The sequence below is a fragment of the Oncorhynchus mykiss genome, chromosome 3 (genome assembly GCF_057628025.1).
Source record: "Oncorhynchus mykiss isolate SJ-2025 chromosome 3, ASM5762802v1, whole genome shotgun sequence".
NCBI classification, from domain to species: domain Eukaryota; kingdom Metazoa; phylum Chordata; class Actinopteri; order Salmoniformes; family Salmonidae; genus Oncorhynchus; species Oncorhynchus mykiss.
Genome location: NC_143024.1, coordinates 25,934,459 through 25,960,228, shown reverse-complemented (window position 1 = coordinate 25,960,228; position 25,770 = coordinate 25,934,459). Strand labels below are relative to the sequence as shown.

General features: G+C 43.3%; 1 protein-coding gene across 8 annotated transcripts in view; it reads right to left on the bottom strand.

The window, feature by feature from the left end:
- Window positions 1–25,770, bottom strand: part of LOC110510370 (histone-lysine N-methyltransferase 2A) — a 74,723-nt gene that overhangs the window by 26,150 nt on the left and 22,803 nt on the right. For 5 of the 8 annotated variants that reach the window (XM_021591722.3, XM_021591744.3, XM_090226389.1 and 2 more), the window contains 13 exons: window positions 11,017–11,201; window positions 10,611–10,712; window positions 10,347–10,457; window positions 8,949–9,025; window positions 7,027–7,262; window positions 6,765–6,919; window positions 6,421–6,558; window positions 6,108–6,266; window positions 5,890–6,007; window positions 5,701–5,779; window positions 5,451–5,611; window positions 4,016–4,159; window positions 610–3,883 (listed from right to left, as the gene is read on the bottom strand). In XM_021591722.3, coding sequence (XP_021447397.3) covers window positions 610–3,883; window positions 4,016–4,159; window positions 5,451–5,611; window positions 5,701–5,779; window positions 5,890–6,007; window positions 6,108–6,266; window positions 6,421–6,558; window positions 6,765–6,919; window positions 7,027–7,262; window positions 8,949–9,025; window positions 10,347–10,457; window positions 10,611–10,712; window positions 11,017–11,201 — 4,939 coding nt within the window. Of the gene's footprint in view, window positions 1–609; window positions 3,884–4,015; window positions 4,160–5,450; window positions 5,612–5,700; window positions 5,780–5,889; window positions 6,008–6,107; window positions 6,267–6,420; window positions 6,559–6,764; window positions 6,920–7,026; window positions 7,263–8,948; window positions 9,026–10,346; window positions 10,458–10,610; window positions 10,713–11,016; window positions 11,202–23,134; window positions 24,498–25,770 lie in introns of those variants that run through there. The other 3 variants (XM_090226409.1, XM_090226417.1, XM_090226426.1) reach the window with 1 other exon arrangement.

Genomic DNA, 25,770 nt, shown 5'->3' with positions numbered 1-25,770 from the left:
GAAACACTGAAATCGACTGGATACAGGCTGAATATCACTCACTGTATTAGATACACACTTTAGGGCAGAAATGCAGTGATGACAATTGGAGAGCATCGTGCAAACTCGGAGCTGTATTGTAGATTGGTAAATGAGTGGTGACAATGACAATCTCAGTTATGACTTCAAAAAAGGTTTCTATGCATGACCTGCTCTTTATAGTTACTGACCTCTACATAGCCTATAGACAGTTCTATTTCAGGAGTAAAGCGCCTTGTTCCATTTGTCATATCATACTGTAGGTTACTAGTAGGGAGAGGAAGAGTTAAGAGTAAGGTTAAAAATAGCCAGACATGATCTTATCGACACTAAAGAGAAGAGGCCCACACTGGAAACATGATCGACGTGCCAATTTGAAAAGAAATAATATTGCAATATGAATCTGACTTTGAGCATAGTTGCAGATGTAGCAACTTAATCACTTTTACATTAAAACGGAACTCTACCGGAGACTCACTGGCCATTAAACATAAAGGCATGACTATTCTTGTATTATTCATTGGAAATAATATTTGTACATTTTGTCTCATTACATTAGATCACTGCCCTGATAAGTTCCAAAAGACTAACCTGGTGCTTTCAGAGTCACTCAAGTGCTCCTCCTTTAGCTTGTCCAGGTCCAACACACCTTTCACCGTTGGGGTTTTAATGCGAACACCCCCAGCCCTGCTGGAGACAGCAGCAAAGCTGTCTTTGGGTAGCGACAGGTCCTCCTTAGCACTAGGGGGCTCTGGCTCTAGGAAGTCTGTCTTGGACTTCTTTGTGGCACCAATGCGATCTGAAAGGGAGGACACCCTCTTCATACGGACATGGGCGCGAGAAGGGCGGGTTGTTGAAACAGACAGTGTGGTGGCTGCGGGCTCGGGTTCGATGTGTAGTCCTGGGGGCAGGACCACAGATTTCAGGGAAGGGTTGTTACGGAATGTGGAGGGACTCAGTATGCGTGGACCGGTCCGGTTGGGGGTGTAGTTACTGGCCATGGCTTGGTTGATGATGGCTTGGGCGCTCTCAGTCTTGGTCATGGAGGAACTCCCGTCCTGACCAGCAAACTCAAACAGGTCTGCAGCTTTGTCAGACTTCTCTCTCTTAGAAATTGTGGAAGGTTCTTTCTTCTTTCTGGGTTTCTTCATCCCTGGTATAGCTCCATCTGCAGATACGCTTGCGTTCTTCCTGGGTTTCTTGACCGCAGTTGCTGCCACTGTCCCATTGCTGTTATGAGTGAGCAGTTGAGTGATGGTAGCTGGGTTCTGAACCACAGGCGTGGCCATCCTAGGGACATGGGTTGGCATGGCAGTTCCTGTAACTGGGGTGGACATTGTACCAGCTGCTGCCAAGGTGGCAGACAGGGCATTGCTCTGAAGGAGGCTGGCTATCTGAGTGACACAATTATAGGAGGGACAGCTCTGACTGGGAAGCTGGAAGGTGTTGCTCTCTGGGTTCTTCACAAAGATCTGGCCCAGGCGGTTGACCAGTAGAACGTGAGGTGTAGGGTCCACGTTAGGACCACCCACTTCCTTCACAGTAAGGATAGCGTGGCCAGGTAGTCCCTGAGTTAACAGCGGCTGTTGGGGCTCCAGTGGCGGCCTGGGGGTGGAGAAGTTGATGGAGATGGTGTGTCCCATGGCAGCTTCCTTTTGCAGAGACGTGGAGCTGTATCCGTTAATCATCACAGGGGCAGAGGAGGGCTGAGGCGAAGAGAGCATGGGGTGACACTGGGTGGAAAGAGCATCGGAGAGAGAGGATACGGAGGGAGAGGAGGATACAATGGTAATGGCTGTGGAGACCATGGCCTGGGATTGTGTGGAGAATATAGGCAGAGAGACAGATCCATAAGATGGGAGCCTGACGCTTGATGTTGCAGATAAAATGGGATCAATTTGAGAGGACAAATGTGGAAGTGCACTGTCTGGAATAGGTGCTGATAATTTGGTACAAAAGGTCTCCATGGGCGGCAAGACTGTTGACCCTTGGGAGGATGTCAGGGGTTGTAGTGAGATGCTACTGAGAGGTGGCCTTGAAGGGTTAAAGCCAGGCAAAGAGAACTGCACAGAGGGACTCATTTGTAAAGGGTTCATCTGTGCTACGCTGGGGTTAGGGAAGTCCGAGGAGATAAGAGAAGAGGGTTGAAGAAGCTCCAACAGGGTGCCCTGACTACTGCTCAACGAGGGATCTCGTGAACTCTCTGTCAAGTGGTTCATGTAAATGGCAGATCCATCTGTGGGCGATACAAACTGGCCGCTGTTAGAATCCAAGAAGAGGTCTTTTGGGTCTTGAGGCTGATGGGTTTCCATGGGAGCATCAACCTGGACAGGGACCAGCTCAGTGAAACAAGTGCTGGGGGAGGGAGGATCACACCTTTCAAGAACAAGTGGAGCCCCAGGGACAAAGTCCAGACCGGAAACTTGAAATAAATCCTCTGGGTAGATCGTATCAGGCACCTTAGTATGGACAAAGTCCAGTAGAGTTCCTTGAAGGGGTGCAATCAGCACTGGTTCGTGGGAGTCTAAGGAGGGGACTGAGTTATTTTGCTCTACAGGAGTTGGGAAGGTGTATAACTGCAGGGGAGTAGTATTCACATCAGCAGGGCTGTATGTTGTGGAAGGGTCCACTGCAGCTGGTCTTCGAGCTTCTGGTGAGATCTCAGTTGGTGCAAGGGTCACACTGTCCAATTCATTCCTAGCTAGTTGTGTGGCATTAAAGGCTTTGGATGGATCATGGGGTCTATACGCTGGGGGAGGTTTTGTAGCGGGGAGGAAAACTCTGGTTGTAGACTTGAAAGGGTTGCTAAGGGGTGACTGATCTGGGACAGGGCTTCCAGGGTCTGCACTTAGACCATTTGTTGTAATTTTTACTTCAGGCGGAACATGTGTTTGAGCTGGGTTCTGAACTTGACTGGCACTCTTCAGTTTCTGAGCTCCATCTGTGGTTGTCACGCTGGCATCACTCTCAGTCCCATCGTCCACACCGTCCAGCTGAGGGATAGATCTTGAAGAGGGAGAGGCAGGAGCCTGGGATGGGTCCCTGGTGCCTGTGCGACTGACCACAGTGTGCGAGAAGTCAAAATAGTTCTCCATGTCCTCATCAGAGGAAGTGTTCCCCCAGTCTTGCCTGGTGGATGCAGCTGAGCGGGTCAGGGCTGTACGGGTCTTCCTCTTGCGAACCTCGGGCTCCCAGAACTCCTCTTGGTTGTCGTCGCCCTCCACATCTATCTGGGCACCACAGTTCATGGCCACTCCCTCATTCACTAGCGTCTCCTCAATCTCAATCTCAGTCTTCAACTCGGAGACCATGGCCACGTCAGAGTCCTCGTGGAATTGTGTGAAAGAGCCCCTAAGTGGTGAGGTGCTGTTGGGTGCAGGGTTATCCTCCGGTTCTGGGGAAGCCAGGAAGTTGTGTGGTACCTCCACTGAGTCTGACTGGTTCAGGTCAAAAGACAGCCTGGGTCTAGGAGAGTGCTGGACGGTTGGGGAGAGGGACAGGCAAGGGAAGCTGCCCACACTGTCTTCCCACGGTGGCTGGGGAAAGAGTCCTGAGGTAGAGTGAGTCATGTTCCCGGGGCATCGGGCAGAGGAAGCACTTCGACCTCCGACAGGGCGGGCAGAGGGAGAGGTCAGCAGGATATCAGTAGCGCCGAGGGGAAACAGCAGAGAGGTGGGTACGGAGGCCTTGGGATGCATGGAGCCCCCAGTGCGGAGGGTGATTAGTCCCGATCCAGTTGGAGAGCCCAGGGGTGGGGAGGACATGTCCCTGCGGGTTTGGGAGTGGGGGCTGTGGCGACGAGGCCTGCGTGTCTCCTCCAGGTCACTGATGGTCAGGATGTGGTGGGGTTTGGACTTGGTAGCTCCTGCAGAGGAAAATCAGATCGCAGTGAGACAACTGATTTCTGGGTAATATCTAGAAATCACTCAAAACCTGACAATTGTCTTTTTTTTTTTATTAGAAAACAACATTAGCCAACCATGGAACAGTTAGTTACCTGGGGAGGGCAGAGGCCGGAACAGTCCTCCAGCTGGTCTCCTGATTTTGGGCCTTGCCCCTTGGTCAGGTTTAGGGAGTGGCGCTGAGAAGCTGGGAGTAGTGGGTCGGGAATGTGCCACGTCAACCTCTTGGGCATCAGATTCTAGAGGTGAAACAACAACAACAACTCTGTTTCCTATGCCACGTCTAAGTCTTGCTAATATCCACGTTGCAGTGTAAGAAAGCCAACAGTCACATTAATATTTATACTGAACATAAATAGCAACGCAACATTCAACAATATCAAACATTTCATTGAATGACAGTTCATAAGTAAATCTGGCTATTTAAATTAATTTGGCCCTAATCTATGGATTTCACATGACTGGGAATACAGATATGCATATTTTGGTCACAGATGACTTTAAAAAAAGGTAGGGGTGTGGATCATAAAGTATCGGGTGTGAGCACTATTTTTGCCTCATGAAGCGCAATATCTACTTCACATAGAGTTCATCAAGCTGTTGATTGTGGCTTGTGGAATGTGGTCCCTTCTCCACTTAAACGTCTGCATGAAGTTGCTGGATAGTGGCAGGAACTGGAACACACGGTTGTACACGTCGATCCAGAGCTTCCCAAACATGCTCACGGAGTGACATGCCTGGTGAGTACGAAGGCCATGGAAGAACTGGAACATTTTCAGCTTCCAGGAATTGTGTACAGATCCTTGCGACATGGGGCAGTGCATTATCATTCTGAAACATGAGGTGATGGCAGTGGGTGAATGGCACGACAATGGCACGACGGGATCGTGTCATGGTATCTCTGTGCATTCAAATTGCCATCAATAAAATGCAATTGTGTTCGATGTCCGTAGCTTATGCCTGCCCATACCCTCATGCCACGATGGGGCACTCGGTTCACAACATCAGCAAAACGCTCACCCACACGTGGCCATACAACGTGATCTGCAGTTGTGAGGTCGGTTGGGCATACTGCCAAATTCTCTAAAACAACTTTGGAGGCAGCTTATGGTAGAGAACTAAACATTCAATTTTCTGGCAACATGTCTGGTGGACATTCCTGCAGTGAGCATGCAAATTGCACGCTCCCTCAAAACTTGAGACATTTATAGTATTGTGTTGTGTGATAAAAATGCACATTTTAGAGTGGCCTTTTATTGTTCCCAGCACAAGGTGCACCTGTGGAATGGTCATGCTGTTTAATCAGCTTCTTGATAAGCCACACCTGTCAGGTGAATGGATTATACATTATTAGTAAACAAATTAGTGCACACAATTTGAGCTAAATAAGCTTTTGTATGTATAGAAATTGATATGATATTTAATTTCAGTTTATGAAACATGGCACCAACACTTCACATGTTGCGCTTATATTTTTGTTCAGTGTAGTAGTGAGGGTTTGATGCAGTGTTGTGTTACCAAGACTCTCACCTGACTGGGCGCAGGGGCTGTGTGCTATAGTGTTATTCTCTCCCTTATCAGGCATCTCTTCAGCAGGTTTCTCAGGGACCGGCGGTCGGACCTCACGGATCGTACACGTGTATTTGCATCGCCGCAGTGGGTTCACCGTGCTCCAGTACCAGCGAGAACACCTGCGGAGAGGAGGAGTTGAAAGGAAGTCATAAAAAAACCAAGACTAAACATGCCAATTTCTCATTCATTATTCATTGCTGCTACTTACCGGTAACCCACTGGGAAAAGTTTTCCTTGCTTTGCAGACAGCTCAGTCAGCATACCTAGCTTTTCAATCTGCAAAGAGCCTGAATTCAGAAAATAACTATGATTAGATGAGCAAAACCCATGACCATTCATGTTATACTTATACTCAAGTGAGCTAAAAATAACAATGTAATGTGTCGAGAAAATATACCAATCATCAAATTGATATTTTCTGGCTCGAGTCCAGTCAAGAACTTCCTGCGAAGACTGATCCCATCAAAGTCCACGTACATCCTCCGATTCACCTCAAACCCTTGGCCGGTGATGATCTGCAATGGAACAAGAACAATGTACACATGCGTGAGGAAACTCATTCAAATATAAAAATAAAAAAAACAGTCCCACTGCTGAGTAGTCCCAGGACTTTACCTTGCCACTGATGAGGTCTCTGTGTTTGTAGCAGTAGACCTTCTTGTCGTCCTGGAATACACAGTTGCGGGAGCGGGCACACATGAAGTGGTAGTTGCTCTGGCAGGAGGTCAGACAGCAGCCCACTGTGGCACCTGTATGGTTACAGCGCTCACAGCGCTGCAGAAACAAGGAGACAGGTTAGATCAGTCCAGGAGGAGAGAATAAGGGTAGATAATGAGTTTGAGAGATGATGGACAGTGGACAAAGATACACAAATTACAGCTGCAGGGAAAAACAAGAATGTCACTGCACAAATAAAGTGAAGCCTCACCATGAAGCGCCCCCTAGCGACGGCACTGTGCACGTGCATCAGAGAGCCATTGTCCTCCTCGAACACCTCGGCGGACCACATGGAGCAGTTGATGTGAGCCCATTCGTTCTGGCCCAGGTACAGCAGCCTGCCCGCCTCCTGAAGGACACAGGGAGGAGGTTAGAAATACAGTACTGATGGGTTACCTACTGTGTGGATTTAGTTGACTTAACTTCCTGTGAGTCAAGGGTTGTTATGTTGAAAAGGGGTTTGAAGGCTTAGTGCTCTGAAGTCAGAGTGCGGTTTGTGTTTCTTCCACCATGCTGCTCAGAAGTGTTCTGAAACCTAGTTTCAGTCTTACTCACATTGGACTTAGCATCTCCATACTTTTGGCACAGTGAGCATTGCCTCCCGTCGTCCTTGGACCACCCTGTGTCTAGGTCAGCCTTGGACAGCCGTCCCTCAGACTTGAATGGACGTCCCTCAGACATGGATTGCCGTCCGGCTCTTCCCCTTTTCCCTGAGGGACAAATGCCAAACATCAAACCAAAACAATTCCCTTAGGAAATTGGTTGATTCAATATTTTCGTTCTCATAGTTTTTCCTCCCCTCAGTTGTGTAAAGTACCTTTGAGTTTATTAAGCCTGAAAGCCCTGTTTTTCCTAAAGTGGAGACCCCTGGTTGGCTCTGTGATCAGTGGGGTGGTGGGGTGAGGCACCTCTTCTTGTTTCACCTCCAGGCGTGGTACATTCTCCGTCTGCAGGCTCCCTAGAGGGGCCCTGGACCTTAGCTCCTCCCTCTCACGCCACTGGGCATACACATGCTCAGTGGTGGGGGGCTGAACCGCATGGGACAGCATCCCACTGCAATGGGAAAGAGAATGGATGAAGAAATGGAGGGGTGAGGAGATGAAAGAAGAGGAAGTCAAGTTCTGTGTTAGACACCAGCACAAAACTCAAATTTGGATGGTTTAGGCAAACATCTGAGTTACATACGCACACAGTTACTCAAGTTAGGATTTGACTTTGGGAATACAACTGCGACAGTGGCTCACATCTAGCTAACTTTAATGATGACACTCATTTACATTAAGAAAGAATTCATGTTTATTAATCAATCTTTCCCCCAGAAGATAAGGTGACAGACAGGTCAAGTCCTGAGCTTACCAAATCAAATCAAATCCAATTTTATTTGTCACATACACATGGTTAGCAGATGTTAATGCGAGTGTAGCGAAATGCTTGTGCTTCTAGTTCCGACAATGCAGTAATAACCAACAAGTAATCTAACTAACAATTCCAAAACTACTGTCTTGTACACAGTGTGAGGGGATAAAGAATATGTACATAAGGATTTATGAATGAGTGATGGTACAGAGCAGCATAGGCAAGATACAGTAGATGGTATCGAGTACAGTATATACATATGAGATGAGTATGTAAATAAAGTGGCATAGTTAAGTGGCTAGTGATACATGTATTACATAAGGATACAGTCGATGATATAGAGTACAGTATATACGTATGCATATGAGATGAATAATGTAGGGTAAGTAACATTATATAAGGTAGCATTGTTTAAAGTGGCTAGTGATATATTTACATCATTTCCCACTCTACCACTCTACCTTTACCACTCTGTGCATCACCCTGCAATGAGTTAAATGAAGTCACTACTCTGTGTCCTCCGTCGCAGGGAAGGAAAGATGTGAACTGGGAATGTATGGGAGAGGGGCACTGTCCTGGCTTTAACATACAGAAGAAGAAGATAATTATAAAACTAACTTCTGTAACTTCCTGTCACATTGGATTTTAATGACTATTCCCCCCTCTTTAAGGTCATTGTTGACAGTACAATTCAAATCAACTTCGCATTTCCCATCAGGATGTGAACAACAGGGGTGTCATACAAATGTGTGGCAAACCAGAAAACATAATCAGTTGTGCCACTGAATGTAGGCTTATGCTGCTTCATGGGAAAATGCATAAATCACTGCAGGGATGTAGTGAAGCAATGTCACAACCCAACATTAAACTGGAATTTCATTGAAATCTTCCCATATGAGTCAATATCTGATGACATGGTCAATTCTTCAACCTAAATGTTAAATCCCCAAATCCCAATATCTGATGACATGGTAAATTCTTCAACCTAAATGTTAAATCCCCAAATCCCAATGTCTGAGAAATAACTCCCAGACAGATAACCTTCTAAGAGCCATGGTAAATCGTACGCCGAGTTCACGGGCATAACAAAAACTAGGTTTAACAGACTAGGATAGGGATCATCAACTAGATTCAGCCGCGGGTCGATTTTCTCTTGAGCAGATAGTCAGGGGGCCGGAACATAATTACACATCATTTGTTGACTGCAAAATGATCGCAAGAAGCCCAAACAGATATAATAATTTGACTAAAACAATAATTTCAAAACCTGCTTACATTGGTATGAAACCACATTTCTCTATTATGCGTGGGAAATAAAATCACTGTGGGCCACCAGTTGAGATACCCTGAACTAGGAGATTTAAGGAGCAGATTGCTACTCACATAGGCAGGTCTTTGGATCGGGGGTCCCACACTTTGGGGTCCTGACTGTTGAACCAGTTGAAGACCTCCTCCAGAAGCTACAGAGAGAACAGTGAGGAGAGGGTGAATCTACATTCCTCTGTTGGCCATTTTACAACATGTCGTTCATTTTTCTTTCCAATAAACATTGCAAATGTTATTGGATTGAACCATCTTCTATGATTTTAGTTTGAACCCATGACCACCAGGGGAGTCATGACCACCAGAACCACAGCCCTACAGAGCCCCATAACTCATTCCCAATCACATACTGTTCTGCAAACTAGACAGCCATTTGGAACAGTAGACACTGTAACTGACAAGTAACCTGGAAGTCTATGTCGTTTTTTGTTTGAATTGTTTACTTGTTCGCTATGCGGGGGAAATGATAAAACAAGCAGAACTACATAGCTAATAACTGTTGTAACGGGGACAGTATTGTAGCAACACACCTTTGGAGGGAAGGTAACCCATGCGCTGTGTTAGCTAAGTTTTCATGTCATCAGGTGTAGTTCGTAAAGGTTGAAGCTTGTATGTTAAGATGGTAACGTTATAATAATTAAGGATGAAGTGTGAATTCATGCCAGGAATAATACGTGTGAAGTTTGATTTCCTCCCTTCTGTAATAAGCAGCCAATGAGGTATTCTTCCTTTATTCATGTGTTTCATCTGATACTGTTAAAGCTCCGGCTAAACTGTTTATGTCTGTAAGCACTTCAGAGTTATACCAAGCTAATAAGTCACTCGTAAGATAAGGCTGTAAGAGTGTGGTTAACTGTATTTTCATTTACTTTATAGTTCTCACGGAAGGTGATAATTCTGACTAAAACTACAGAATAAAGCCGCCAGTTAAAATCAAGGAACGGTTGTGCTCGTGGTTACTGAAGGGAGCTACAGACACAACAAGACATATACTGAGGACTGATATCACTGACTGAGTACAGACCATGTATTGCGTTAGGATGAGGGTATTCAAGTGTCTGTTGTCTAACTTCTGATATTGAATTTGATGAAACATTTAAACTAGTGTGTACAGTCTATACACATAACTTCAAAACAAGTTGAGAACGTTTCAAGCAAGATGAGCGTAAACAGCTGTGTTCAAAGTGCAGCCAAGTGTCGTGAGAACATTTGTATATCCGTTTACTATCGTGTGTGTGTGTGCTTTTAGCAAAAAGGTTGTGGTTATGTAACTAAAGTACAGTAAAAACGTGATAACATTGCAGAAGACTTATAGTTCATCCAACTGGTTTCTGTCATACAGAAAGTACTGTGCTTGTAGCTTACATGGTCAAGTAAATACTTCTGATTTGTACTGTACAATTGCCTATGTAAAGAGATTTCCTCCCAGAGTGTTGCTGTCTGAGTACTCCGCATTACCTTCAAGTAGTAGGAGCGGGCCACGGCTGTGGGCCTTTCATCCTCCGGGAGAGACTCCTCCTGGTCCAGACGCCTCCGCACCACTTGCACCACATCTTCATGGAACGATTTCTACAACATCAACAGACATAGAAATATACAAACATAGTTATTTAGCTGACACTACTCATTCATCTTCCTTTGAAAATGTTCCTTCAAATGAGAGTTTCAATGTAGAAGAGATCCTGTCCTGCCAATTCAGATGCTATATAGACAGACGCTGACCAGGGTGGTGTAGAGGCCTTTGTCAAACTTCTTGCCCACAGCACGGAGGTCACAGGCTGGCTGGCCCTCCGCTCCACTGTCAGGGTCAACCTGGGTCACACACTACAGGAGGGGAATAGGGACAAATTTAGTATGTTAGAGAGAAACAACACTGAACTTATGTGCAACAGTTCAAGATGAACAGGCAAATAGTCCCAGCAGAACAGGACTATATCAGCTAATAAACTTTTAAAAAGAGAGGAGAGAGTCGTTGCACTCGTTCTGTGAAATTATTTCTTCAGAACAGCCACATCAAAACTTGACAAGTCATGATAGGTGTTAAAGCCTGCTGCTATTTTCAGCTTGCGCATCTGGTCTCATTTAACATCCTGTGACAAGAAGCATTGTACGGCCTGGTATCTCCCACCTGTGAGCAGGTGATGAGGTGCTGGGTGAGAGTGGAGGTGAGCAGGCAGGCCAGCACCTTCTCTACCCCGGCTCTCAGCTCCATGTGGAGCAGCTCCCTCCAGGGGCTGGGCTGGGACTGGCTGCAGGGTCGGCAGGAATACGCCACACTCTCTGGCAGGCTGGACAAAATCTCATACAGGTCACCTGGTGGGGAGGAGAGGGAGAGGGAAGGACAACCATCAGAACCATTCCACTTCATCAAAATCATGGGAGATAACAGCATGTGATGAACTCAGATTTGGGCTGTCCCAGATAGTCGTCGTCTGTTCTTTAGACCAATCAAAATTGTAAAACACATTTTTCAAATATAGACACTCTATAATTTGAATAAAATCAACTATATGCACTGAGCTTGTCTGACGCTTTAAGCGCACTGTTTGATTAAATAATTAAGACAAATTACTCATGAGGGAGGGAGCCCATTGGCCACAATGAGTAAAAACATTTATAACAAATGACAGCAAGTCTCTCCTCCCTGGTGCAGCAAACAGACACCACAGCAAGTGTTTATTGCGCTGTCTGTGCCAAAGCTGCAACATAATAACAGCTATTTCATTTCTTACTTGTTTCTAAACTGAAAAGTTCTGTTACCGAAATACCTACATTTGTTAAGGAAAAACATTCCCTAGACCCTTGCTCTCTTTAAGTGAAACATGTATGCATGTGACCAATAGGGCCTGGCCTATAGCCTATCATAATCACATCAATAAATTGGTTCTAAAACACCGAACACGACAGCAAAATGGATGTGAAAAAGAAACTTGAAAGTGCCAAGAGTGAGCAAAGCTGTCATCAAGGCAAAGGGTGGCTACTTTGAAGAATCTCAAATATATTTTCATTTGTATGTTTACTACATGATTCCATGTGTTATTTCATAGTTTTGACATCTTCACTATTATTTTTACAATCTAGAAAATAGTAAAAATGAAATAAAAACCCTTGAATGAGTAGGTGTTATAAAACTTGACTGGTACTGTATATGGATAATTTATAAAACCAGGCATGTTTAACATTTAGGCTATTCATTAATTAAGTTGGTGTTTCCCCTCAATTTTCTTATGACAATTAAGGCAAGACCTGTTTCCTCGCCTCCTCATTCAGCTGCTGCCTCCTCCGCATTGTTCTCAACACCAACATGCTGGTTAACTTTGCTATTATGCACATAGCAACATATTGGGGGAAAGGCGCCAATTCAACGGCGCACTGAAGATTATGTATCAGAACCACTAACCATCGCGGTAGAATGCGCATTTGTTATATAATATTCTATAAGCGTTGCACCATTATTGTTACATAATATAACCATTTACAATTTCTGTAGCACGTTTTGGAGTTATGGGCTGTGCCATCCTCATGGCCTCGGCAATGGAGCAGTCCACTGAGATAGGCGCAAATTAGACAGCCGGCTTGTGCACCATGAAGAAATACATACATTTGGGACTGTTAGACTAAAGAATGCTCAGTCGACCAACAACCCATTGACAAAACAATCGACCAGTCCACTTAATGGGGTTAGCCTTAATAGAGATACAGTGCCTTCAGAAAATATTTACACCCCTGGACTTTCTCCACAACCTGTATTTAAAATTGATTAAATTTGTCACTGGCCTACAAACAATACTCCTTAATGTAAAAGGGAAATTATGTATTTCTAAATTTTTACTAATTGAAAATGAAAAGCTGAAATTTCTTTAGTCAATAAGTATTCAACACCATTGTTATGGCAAGCCTAAATAGGTTCAGGAGTAAACATTTGCTCAACCGTTTACTGCAGTGGGCTAAATCAGTTTCACACAGCGTTTCTTGGTAATCTTTTATTTATTTATACTTTTAAACCCTTTTTTTCTCCCCTTTTTCGTGATATCCAAATTGGTAGTTACAACAACTCTCGTGTGGACTCGGGAGATGCAAAGGACGAGAGTCATACATTCTGCGACACACGACCGTGCCAAGCTGCACTGCTTCTTGACACAATGCTCGCTTAACCCAGAAGCCAGCTGCATCAATGTGTCAGAGGAAACACCGTACAACCGGCGACCAAAGTCAGCATGCATGTGCCTGGCCCGCCACAAGGAGTCGCTAGAGCGTGATGGGACAAGGACATCCCGCTCGGCCAGACCCTCCCCTGGGCCTGGGTTCGAACCAGGGTCTGTAGTGACGCCTCAATTAGTTCTTCCATGGCCTGCATACTCACCAGACATGTCGCCCATTAAATATGTTTGGAATGCTCTGGATTGACGTGTACGTCAGCGCGTTCCAGTTCAGCCAAGATCTAGCAGGTTCGCACAGACATTGAAGTGTGGGACAACAATCCACAATCAACAGACTGAACTCTATACGAAGGAGATGTGTCGCGCTGCATGAGGAAAATGGTGGTCACACCAGACACTTACTGGTTTTCTGATCCACGCCCCTATCATTTTATTTAAGGCATCAGTGACCAACAGATGCATATATGTATCCCCAGTCATGTGAAATCCAAAGAGTAGGGCCTCATTTTTTTTCAATAGACTAATTTCCTTATATGAACTGTAACTCACGTTTAAATTTTTTTCCCAGTTTACTTTTAAACAAAAGTATACACCTCACACACATAGTCATGGGCTTAAAAAATGACAAATAAACCAGTACTATGTCAGAGAGTTGAAATGTATTAAATTGAGTTTGATTCCAAATACTACACTTTATACACACATCATAAAATACTAAAATAACAAAAGACATAGAAACACCGCATTTTCGGCGGGCTTTTTTAAATAATGTTTATTCATTTAAATATTATTAACGTTCGACCATGAGGCCACAAGACAGTGATTTGGTCATTTGGCTGCAGGAAAGAGTTAACATGTCGCATAATAAGTTGTATGGACTAACATTGTGCAATAATAGTGTTTAACATAATTCTTTAAATCTCTGTACCACACACACACAAATTATCTGTAAGGTCGCTCAGTTGAGCAGTGAATTTCAAACACAGAATCAACCACAAAGACCAGGGAGGTTTTCCAATGCCTCACAAAGGTGGTCACCTATTGCTAGATGGGTTTTAAAAAAAAGAGGCAGAAATTGAATATCCCTTTGAGCACGGTGAAATGATTAATTACAGTTTGGATGGTGTACCAATACACCCAGTCACTACAAAGTTGCCAGAGAGGAAGGAAACCGCTCAGGAATTTCACCATGATGCCAATCGTGACTTTTTAAAAACAGTTTAAAGAGTTTAATGGCTGTGATATAAGAAAACTGAGGATGGATCAATATTGTAGTCCCTCCACAATATTAACCTAATTGACAGAGTGAAAAGTAGTAAGCTAAAAATACTCCAAAACATGCATCCTGTTTGCAGTAAGGCACTAAAGTAAAACTGCAAAGAATTTGACTAAGACATTAACTTCATGTCTTGAATACCAGTGGTGTAAAGTACTTTTGTAAAAATACTTTAAAGCACTACTTAAATAGTTTTTTTTCAGTATCTGTACTTCACTATTTATATTTTTGACATTTACTTCACTACATTCCTAAAGATGTACTTTTTACTCCAAACTTTTCCCCTGACAACCCAAAATACTCGCTACATTTTGAATGCTTAGTAGGACAGGAAAATTATCCAACTCAAGTAGTTATTAAGAGAACATCCCTGGTCATCCCTACGGTCTCTGACGGACTCACTAAACACAAATCCTTTGTTTGTAAATTATATCTGAGGGAGAGAGTGTGCCCCTGGCTATCCGTAAATACATATATTTTTTTTAACAAGAAAATTGTGCCGTCTGGTTTGCTTAATATAAGGAATTTGCAATGATTTAAACTTTTACTTTTGATACCTAAGTATATTTAAAACAAAATACTTTTAGACTATTACTCAATTAGTATATTACTGGGCGACTTTCACTTGAGTAATTTTCTATTAAGGTATCTTTACTTTATCTCAAGTATAACAATTGAGTACTTGTTCCACCATCGCTGAATACAAAGCATTATGTTTGGGGCAAATCCAACAACACATCACAGAGTACCACTTTTCATATTTTCAAGCATGGTGGTGGCTGCATCATGCTATGGGTATGCTTGTCATCTGCAAGGACTAGGGAGTTCAGGTCTGCATTCTAACAGATACTGGGAAACAAATTCATCTTTCAGCAGGACAATAACCTAAAACACAAGGCGAAATATACACTGGCGTTGCTTACCAAGACGACGTTGAATGTTTGAGTGACCTAGTTAGCTTTGACTTAAATCTATGCAAGACTTGAATGGCTGTCTAGCATTGATCAACAACGAACTTGGCAGAGCTTGAAGAATTTAAAGAATAAATGTGCAAATACTGTACAATCCAGGTGTTCAAAAACTCTTAGAGATTTACTCAGAAAGACTCACAGCTGTAATCACTGCCAAAAGGTGATTATATAACATGTATAACACTAAGGGGGTTGAATACATAATCAAGATAATTATATTACCAAGATTTTATTTTATTATAAAAAATAATAACAAGTTCAAATACTCTTTCAAAGTAGAAGAGATTCTGAGTAGGCGACAACTAAATCCATTGTAATCCCACCTTGTAACAACAAAATGTAGAAGTGAAGGGGTGTTCCCCCCCTTTGAATTGTCTTTTCAATGTCCATGTGGCCCATTGGGATCGGTTACTTCTATCGTTACTTCATATAAGAAAAAAAAATACTTGGGGAAGGTAGTGTATAGATTGTATTGGGGGGGGATAATAATGTCTCAATTTACGATGTGCTGGTCCTAGACATCCTTGTATGTAGCCTACTGTTTAACACCTTTTCCCGCTTCTTCCTTTACTCAGACAAGGGGTCTCTCCAACTGGAAGGGATTCTTCCAGCGTGTCCAGGGCCTCATCTGCACTTGTGAATTCCATTCTTTGCTTTCCCTTCCATACTCACAGCATTGCCAGGAATCGTAGATGAGTTTAGATTTCACTTTCCTCCAGTGACGGTCTGATCGGAATGAATTCGTAGTGCTTTTTCGCAGCCTAGCAGACAGGTCATGGATGAATCTAATGGATTAGAGCCGTGGATTTTAATCCCCTTACACCCCTGTGCATTCAGAATGTTGATTTTAGTCTGATAGTTCCACAATTTGAAGATGCAAGGGTATTTAGCAGGGGTGTGGACTCGAGTCACATGACTTGGACTCGAGTCACAAATCTGACGACTTGCAACTCAACTTTGACACCAATGACTCGTGAAATCAGTTTGACCACGTAGCTGGAAAGGGCTTCTTTTTCCTCGTCTTCCGGTAAAGACAATAATCTCGTGTTTCGTCTCGTTCTACAGTATTTTCAATTCCTCTTCCAAAGCTTTGTTTCCAAAAGGCTAATTTTGTCGTCTTGTTCGCTCACACACATGCCTTGTTGGTACGTGTCTGACACGATAGACTACTTCCTTTCGAGCAAATCTACTTCTTTTCAGCACAGATTGTAACGGTTTGTTTTGGTGAGCATCAAGAGCCTTTCAGCTACACTTTCCTGGATATCCTTTAGATGTTCATTACTCTCATTTGCATCTCCAAGTTGTTCCTTGTCTTTTCCTTTGAGGGAAGCCATGGTTGTGTCGCCGCGTCGCTTTACCAACTGATTGGTTGCTGATATTCACAGATTACCACTCACTCTCTCCCAGGTACTTGAGAATATATTGATCTATCGATTTTATGGGCTTAATTTAAACTTGTCTGGCTTCTACATAACAGTTTTGTCGGTAAAAAAAGAGCTACTCACTCCCCATGCGTTCTAAACAGAGCTACTCTCTCCCCTTGCATCCTATCGGCACCCACATGCCCCTCTCATATGGCGCCAATTCCAAGGAAAACAAACTGAAACTAGACAAACAAAAAATGTGAGAAACATTTTCCTGAGAGCAAAGGTCAACCTCTTCATACCTGGAGGAAAAAAAACCCACAATAAAACAAAAGATGGGAAACGTTATTATATGTGTTTCTGGGTAACCCTGACAGGAAAAGGACAAAGCAAGGAAGCAGAACTCCTTTAGGCAGAAAATTACATCAGGCCATTACGTTTGAGAATCACCCACGTAATTCATTCGACCTTTCATACTAGTTCTCTATTGGAAAGTCCTGTGCTTACTGTGATGAGTCATTTGTTGAATGCTCTTTAATGCTACTGGGGTCATTGCACCTGATGCACTGACTTGTGTCTCAATATACACAGTAGGCTTGTCACAATTCCAACATTATATAAACGATACCAGGCGAAGTATCACGATACCGAGATTCAGTGGCCTAGCATCCTCTGGAAGCTTTTCTAAACTTTCTCCAAAAACATGTCACTGAGATTCACACTTTCACTTAATACAACAAATTGAACTAATAGAATAGAATACTGCATAGAATAGCTGATTTGCTCATATTTGCAAAGCTCTACCTGTGATATGGCTGGAGGAATGGGAGGAAGGAATATACATCAGTGGAGGATGCTGAAGGGAGGACGGCTCATAATAATGTCTGGAACATCACAAATGGAATGGCATCAAACACATAGAAACCATGTGTTCGATCCCATTCCACTAATTCTGCTCCAGCCATTACCACAAGCCTGTTCTCCCCAATTAAGGTGCCACCAACCTCCTGTGATCTACATGCATAATGATCTGCATGTCATTGTGTCAGTAAGGAGGGCATGAAACCTTTACTCTTCAGTTGACATACACACAATCTCCCTCACTCTCATAAACACTCTCTCTCACAAACACACACACTGAGACCAACTTAAAAAACATTAGGCACCAAACAGAATTTAAGGAGCACCAGAAAGAAATATGTTTTATATAGTTTAGGTTTACATTAGGCCTATATGAAGCACATCTCATGAGTAGGAGACTCATTTCCTTTCTTTGTGTACCAATAAAATTTGCCAACACCTACTGTCAAGTTACCAGGTTGTTAGATAGCTAGGTAACATGACTGAACGTTAGTTGATGTCAAATCAATAATTAGCAAACCTGGGTTTGTTCAAAATGGCCCGTGTCATGGTTTGTGATATATAAAATGCGCGAATCCTGATACAAATAAAAAAGGCATCTCTGGTAATATGGGTCATATTTTTGTAACCGTTTGGGCTAGAGACAAGCCATTTTCTTTGCTGTGAAGCTGCAAGCATGCCTGTCCATTTTCCCTCTCCGACAATAAGAGGCTGCATGACAGTGAACTGATCTGTGCTCTTGGTTATAACAGGCGATGAAATTATACAATGTATCAACATCGCTCGCGTTGCGTGCTGCTCCAACATAACACAAGTACAAATCTAAACAGAAGACTAAGGGTCTGCATCCCCACTTGCCATCACAAATAAATGATATATTTTCAAACTGACGGAGGAATAGACGTGTGTGAAGAGCGGACGGAGAGAAGCAGGTGAGGACTGGCAGGGGATGAGGATGGCTGATTACATCTGCCACACGTGATATGCTAATTAATTTAATTAAACTCAGCAAAAAAAGAAATGTCCTCTCACTGTCAACTGCATTTATTTTCAGCAAACTTAACATGTGTAAATATTTGTATGAACATAAACTGAACAAGTTCCACAGACATGTTAATAACAGAAATTGAATAATGTGTCCCTGAACAAAGGGGGGGGGGTCAAAATCAAAAGTAACAGTCAGTATCTGGTGTGGCCACCAGCTGTATTAAGTACTGCAGTGCACCTCCTCCTCATGGACTGCACCAGATTTGCCAGTTCCTGCTGTGAGATGTTAACCCACTCTTCCACCAAGGCACCTGCAAGACATTTCTGGGGGGAATGGCCCTAGCCCTCACCCTCCGATCCAACAGGTCCCAGACGTGCTCAAAGAGATTGAGATCCGGGCTCTTCGCTGGCCATGGCAGAAAACTGACATTCCTGTCTTGCAGGAAATCACGCACAAAACGAGCAGTATGGCTGGTGGCATAGTCATGCTGGAGGGACAATGTCAGGATGAGCCTGCAGTAAGGGTACCACGAGGGAGGAGGATGTCTTCCCTGTAACGCGCAGCGTTGCGATTGCCTGCAATGACAACAAGCTCAGTCCGATGAGACACTCTGCTCCAGACCATGACGGACCTTCCACCTCCAAATCAATCCCGCTCCAGAGTACAGGCCTCGGTGTAAATCTCATTCCTTTGACGATAAACGCGAATCCGACCATCATCTCCCGGTAAGACAAAACCGTGACCTTTTGCCAGTCCTGTCTGGTCCTGCGATGGTGGGTTTGTGCCCATAGGCAACGTTGCTGCCTTACAACAGGCCTCCAAGCCCTCAGTCCAGCCTCTCACAGCCTATTGCGGACAGTCTGAGCACTGATGGAGGGATTGTGCGTTCCTGGTGTAACTCGGGCAGTTGTTGTTGCCATCCTGTACCTGTCCCGCACGTATGATGTTCAGATGTACCAATTCTGTGCAGGTGTTGTTACACGTGGTCTGCCACTGCGAGGACGATCAGCTGGCCGCTCTGTCTCCTTGTAGCGCTGTCTTAGGCGTGTCACAGTACGGACATTGCAATTTATTGGCCTGGCCACATATACAGTCCTCATTGCAGCTTGCCTAAGGCATGTTCACGCAGATGAGCAGGCATCTTTCTTTTGGTGTTTTTCAGAGTCAGTAGAAAGGCCTCTTTAGTGTCCTATGTTTTCATAACTGTGACCTTAATTGCCTACGCCTGTAAGCTGTTAGTGTCTTAACTATAAAATTAATGAGAAATACGAGTTTCTATTCTATTTTACCATTGGTTTATGAGATACTATTATTTCCTTATGGAGTTATCAAGAGTTGTAATTCTAAGTTGATTGGTTATTCTTGATTTAACATGTTTTTGAATCACGATGCGAATCATGGGTTCGAAGGGAAAATAACCGGTTCCCTCGGGTTCCTGGTTTTTGAGTAAATATACAAATATACTTTGTTCAGTCTGCATACAGACTAAAAATACAGTGGGGCAAAAAAGTATTTAGTCAGCCACCAATTGTGTAAGTTTTCCCACTTAAAAAGATGAGATCTGTAATTTATCATCATAGGTACACTTCAACTATGACAGACAAAATGAGAAGAGAAATCCAGAAAATCACATTGTAGGATTTTTTAATGAATTTATTTGCAAATGATGGTGGAAAATAAGTATTTGGTCAATAACAAAATTTGATCTCAATACTTTGTTATATACCCTTTGTTGGCAATGACAGAGGTCAAACGTTTTCTGTAAGTCTTCACAAGGTTTTCACCCACTGTTGCTGGTATTTTGGCCCATTCCTCCATGCAGATTTCCTATAGAGCAGTGATGTTTTGGGACTGTTGCTGGGCAACACAGACTTTCAACTCCCTCCAAAGATTTTCTATGGGGTTGAGATCTGGAGACTGGCTAGGCCACTCCAGGACCTTGAAATGCTTCTTACGAAGCCACTCCTTCGTTGCCCGGGCCGTGTGTTTGGGATCATTGTCATGCTGAAAGACCCAGCCACATTTCATCTTCAATGCCCTTGCTGATGGAAGGAGGTTTTCACTCAAAATCTCACGATACATGGCCCCATTCATTCTTTCCTTTACACGGATCAGTCGTCCTGGTCCCTTTGCAGAAAAACAGCCCCTAAGCATGATGTTTCCACCCCCATGCTTCTTCACAGTAGGTATGATGTTCTTTGAATGCACGACGAGATGAGTTTTTACCAATAAGTTATATTTTGATTTCATCTGACCATATGACATTCTCCCAATCTTCTTCTGGATCATCCAAATGCTCTCTAGCAAACTTCAGACGGGCCTGGACATGTACTGGCTTAAGCAGGGGGACACGTCTGGCACTGCTGGATTTGAGTCCCTGGCGGTGTAGTGTGTTACTGATGGTAGGCTTTGTTACTTTGGTCCCAGCTCTCTGCAGGTCATTCACTAGGTCCCCCCGTGTGGTTCTGGGATGTTTGCTCACCGTTCTTGTGATAATTTTGGCCCCACGGGGTGAGATCTTGCGTGGAGCCCCAGATTGAAGGAGATTATCAGTGGTCTTGTATGTCTTCCATTTCCTAATAATTGCTCCCACAGTTGATTGCTTCAAACCAAGCTGCTTACCTATTGAATCTGCAAACTTCCCAGCCTGGTGCAGGTCTACAATTTTGTTCCTGGTGTCCTTTGACAGCTCTTTGGTCTTGGCCATAGTTGAGTTTGGAGTGTGACTGTTTGAGGTTGTGGGTTTATACTGATAACAAGTTCAAACAGGTGCCATTAATACAGGTAACGAGTGGAGGACAAGAGGAGCCTCTAAAAGAAGAAGTTACAGGTCTGTGAGAGCCAGAAATCTTGCATGTTTGTAGGTGACCAAATACTTATTTTCCACCATAATTTGCAAATAAATTCATTAAAAATCCTACAATGTGATTTTCTGGATTTCTTTTTCTCATTTTGTCTATCATAGTTGAAGTGATGAAAATTACAGGCCTCTCTCATCTTTTTAAGTGGGAGAACTTGCACAATTTGTGGCTGACTAAATACTTGTTTGCCCCACTGTATATGTTAAATAGGGATGACAGTTACTCCAAATGGATTTTGATATGTGATTTGCTGAATTCATTTTTTCGATATAAATTTCACCAGATTGGGACTGCTGGATTGTTGGTGGGATCCTCCGATGGATTAGGGTGCCAACTCCCTGATGGGGTAACTCTTCCGAGAGGTCGCCAGTAAAACAAGGGAGTATGAACTAATGTTGAAAATGGTTTCAACAGTAACAGTATGTTTTGCTCTTTGACCTTTGTAGTAGAGATGGTGTTAAGAAAATTGGGAATGTAATAATTTATGTAGTATAGTTATATAGTCAACGCTTGTCTGAATTTCCTGAAACAGGAAGGAATTTAACTAAACTGTTGTTCTGGTCTGTGCTTTTTTGAGGTTATCATGGAAGGTGACGTCAGATCGTGTCTTAATGCATCATATGAATCATTTGGACACAAACTTTGTGTGTGAACCTCAAAACTCTCCCAAACTGGTTGAAGAAAAAGCGACAAAGGCGTTCAATGTGACAGTGACTTTTAACACTTCAATATGAGTCAGAGCCATTAACTTGGGTATGGGCGGCAGGAGTGCACTAGAGTCCTGAGATCGCGCATGTGGAGTGAGCGTTGAGAGAGATAACATACACATTTCTCTCATGTTTCTGGGGTGCTGGTGGGAGGAATAGGCCAGACAGGATGGTGATAGCAGCACAGGTGAGAGGCTCGTGTACGTGGGAAAATCAGACGTATCCATTTGGATATTGAAATTGGGACATTATCAAGGACCATCAAATGTGACAGACAAGAGTTACATGTGCCGTTAGGAAGATGAACTGCAGCGCTATCTGAAGAAGACACGCTAGAATGATAAGTGCAGGGAGGAGGGGGGGGCATTTAGGCTAAGTATGCATTGAGATACTGATCTTTCTGGCTGTTGCGAGAGTGCGCTTGCAGGCTAGGTGTGAGTCAGCCCGAAACTAGATAAAGAGAAGTAACCACTGTCTGGTTTTGACATTTTGATCTTGTGTGACCATAGACAATGTTAATACATTCAGAGAAGCTTCTGTACTAGGTTGCCTTATAAAGGTAACCTCAGCTTATTGATATACACATACATTGACGTAGGTGATCATACCACTAGGGAGTGATCACATGTATAAAATCAGCTGTGCACTTAGGTGGGGTGCAGAACTTAAATCGGAAACATGCGTGCTATGTTCCCGTTGTCAACTTCTGTCTGCAATTGCATTAAAGGTTTAATTGATTTACTTAAAGAAGATATTGTCTGATTGCTGATTTCACCAATAAGCCAATGATTGACAAGGAATCTACCACGATAAATTTGAGTCAGACTCAAAGTAAGCACTAAGGACTGTCACTCTATATTTGGGTTGGATCATTTACAAAATGTTTTAGTTATGATTCGGAGAGAGAGAGAGGGGCTCTAAAATGCTGAGGGCACTGCTAAAATGTATAAGTCTTGGGGAGGCTCTAGAAAACTCATCTCTAAGTATCCTCTGACAGGGAGGTTGTTAGAGAACTCATTGGATGATAGCTTGGGTCAACCATGAAGGTTAATTTAGTTCTCTTTTGGCATCAGAATTTTAATGTTAAACCGCATTGATACATAGAGATTGCTGGATGATACGGTACAATTAATTGCATACAAGGCTCAGTCTTGTTTGCGATTACACACAAGGATGAAAATGAAGGAGATGGCATTGAGACCAGCATCACATGGGTATAGAACATAATGGAGTTTTAGTCGCATCAAGGGTGGTGTGAAGTTATTAAACGTGTACTTTTTCACTCTTTCCTTTGCAAGTCAATATGTTTTTAGGTTTCGTGGAACATAAGAAAGAGTGATCATTGTTCCAGAGGAGAGACTGATGTATATTGACTAATTGATTTGAGAATGTTTTAGTATGTCCATAACTGTAGAAGTGCATTAGGAGGAGTGACTAGTGTGTTCTGGGTTAGATGGAATGATATATGTACAAATGTATCTGTAGCAGGAGGCGAGGTACACATGAGGTGTGTTTGAGACAGAATGATTACATAGGGCTGTTAAGTGGGATGGAATGTGACTGCGGTGGAGATCTGTGGGGGCTCATAAATTAAGGTTGTGGTGATAGAGGGGTATTATTCCCAGAGACTATGTATATTGTTACAGGAGATGGCTCATAGGAGTGGGAGGACAGCTAACTGTGCACAATATAGGGACTATTATGAGGTTAAACTACAGCTGAACATTACACATACCCTGATCATTGTGAGAGTAGAAAAGATAGTGGTGGCATTTCAGACAATAAGGTAAACTTCCAGGAAACACGTGATTCAGTTTTGTTAGGTTGGATATTTTTCCAACTCATTAATCTCTTTCCCAATTTCTAACAGCCGGTGAACTCTTGACAGATTACATGCAGTAGTTATTCTCATGGCAGTCGCTGTAGGGACATTAATTGAAGGAGGCTATAGTCATGGGCCATGTTAGTAGTAGCAGGGGTTACTTTAGTAGCATTGTTGGGATATCAGTTTATGAGGACTCATGCCAAATGGCTGGGTAGCTGGTAACTGGGAGACTGATGGGAGTACCGGGGGCTGTTATTCAAATGGCACAAATTAGTGATCTTGCCATAAGGGGGAGTCTATGTTGTCAGGAAATGACCAATGTGTTGCAGTGTGTATATCCTCAGAAGAAAGCAGCACATGAGAAGCAGGAGATAACCAAGGGCACGGGCTGAATTCTGGAGATTGAGTGTACATCAAGATACACCAGGCAGGGGTGTTGGGACAGTGTTGGTCTGGTCTATGCACAGTACTCCTTACAGCACATGTAGCGGTAAAGATCGTCATGTCTCTCCTCGGTGGGTTCACAGATCTCACAGGAAGTGAGGTCCAACTGCATAATGGGTGAACTTGAAGACGCCATGACAGAGGAAGCAGAGCTAAAGAGAGAAAGAGAGAGAGAGACTAGATTCCACTGTAGACATGTAGATGGGTTGGGTCAGGGAGCTACTTTAAACATCATAGTTGGGTTGGGTTAGCTGCTTTATTGGTTAATGCATCATATGAAAGGATAGATGGTGGGGTAATTGTACTCTAAACAACATTTTGGAGGCATTGCTGTAAAAGTCTATACAGTGCTGAGTTACCTCAAGAGGATGTAGCGTTGATTTGTTCCCCAATGGAGGAGATGGGGAACAAAGTGAAAATGACATGGCTTGGGAACACCTCTCAAAACCTAGGGCCGGGAAAGGGGAAGACTGGGCGAAAGCATGAGGAGGCTTTTTTGGGCTTTCAATTTTGTGGAATCCAGCAGAAAAGTATCCTAGAGGCATAGAGTCAGGTGAAGAGAGAGAGTGGGAATTGTCATGGTCTCAGACTTTGTTTTTCATGCATATATAATTATGCGTAGCTTAACACATTGTTAATGCTGTTGTTTTGTGTTTCTTTTCGGCTTTCCAAGTCTTGTGCTATCACTCTCTTAAGAACCAGAAAGAGAAAGTCGAAAAGCAGCTCCAGCTGAAGTGGAGAAAGCCAACAGCTTCAGCTGGAATGGCATTCTGTTGTGTGATGAGAGATGGAAATAAGAGTGTGCATATAGAACAGAGGCCATAAGCCTAACTGTGAATGTTAATCGTGTTTTATTTTTTATTGTTTGTCCATTTAAAAGTAATTTCCAAGTGTATGTATTGTTGAACAGTATGGAGTAATATGTTTGATACAAGGGACTGTTAGATTCTGGGTTCTGACTTCTTAATTAACTTCTTTGGGATAGGGGGCAGTATTGGGTAGCTTGGATGAAAAACGTGCCCAAATTAAGCTGCCTGCTAGAATATGCATATAATTAGTAAATTTGGATAGAAAACACTCTGAAGTTTCTAAAACTGTTTGAATGATGTCTGTGAGTATAACATAACTCATATGGCAGGCAAAAACTTCAACCAAGAAGTGGGAAATCTGAGGTTTGTAGTTTTTCAACTCAGCCCCCCTTGAAGATACAGTGGGATATTAGTTATGTTTCACTTCTCAAGGCTTCCATTAGATGTCAACAGTATTTACAAACTGTTTTGAGGATTCTACTCTAAAGGAGGGGCTCATAAGAGCTCTTTGAGTGAGTGGTCTGGCAGAGTGCCACAGCCTCGGTCTGGCACTCACGTGAAAAGTTCCACTTCATTTGTACAGACAAAGGAATTGTCCGGTTGGAACATTAATGAA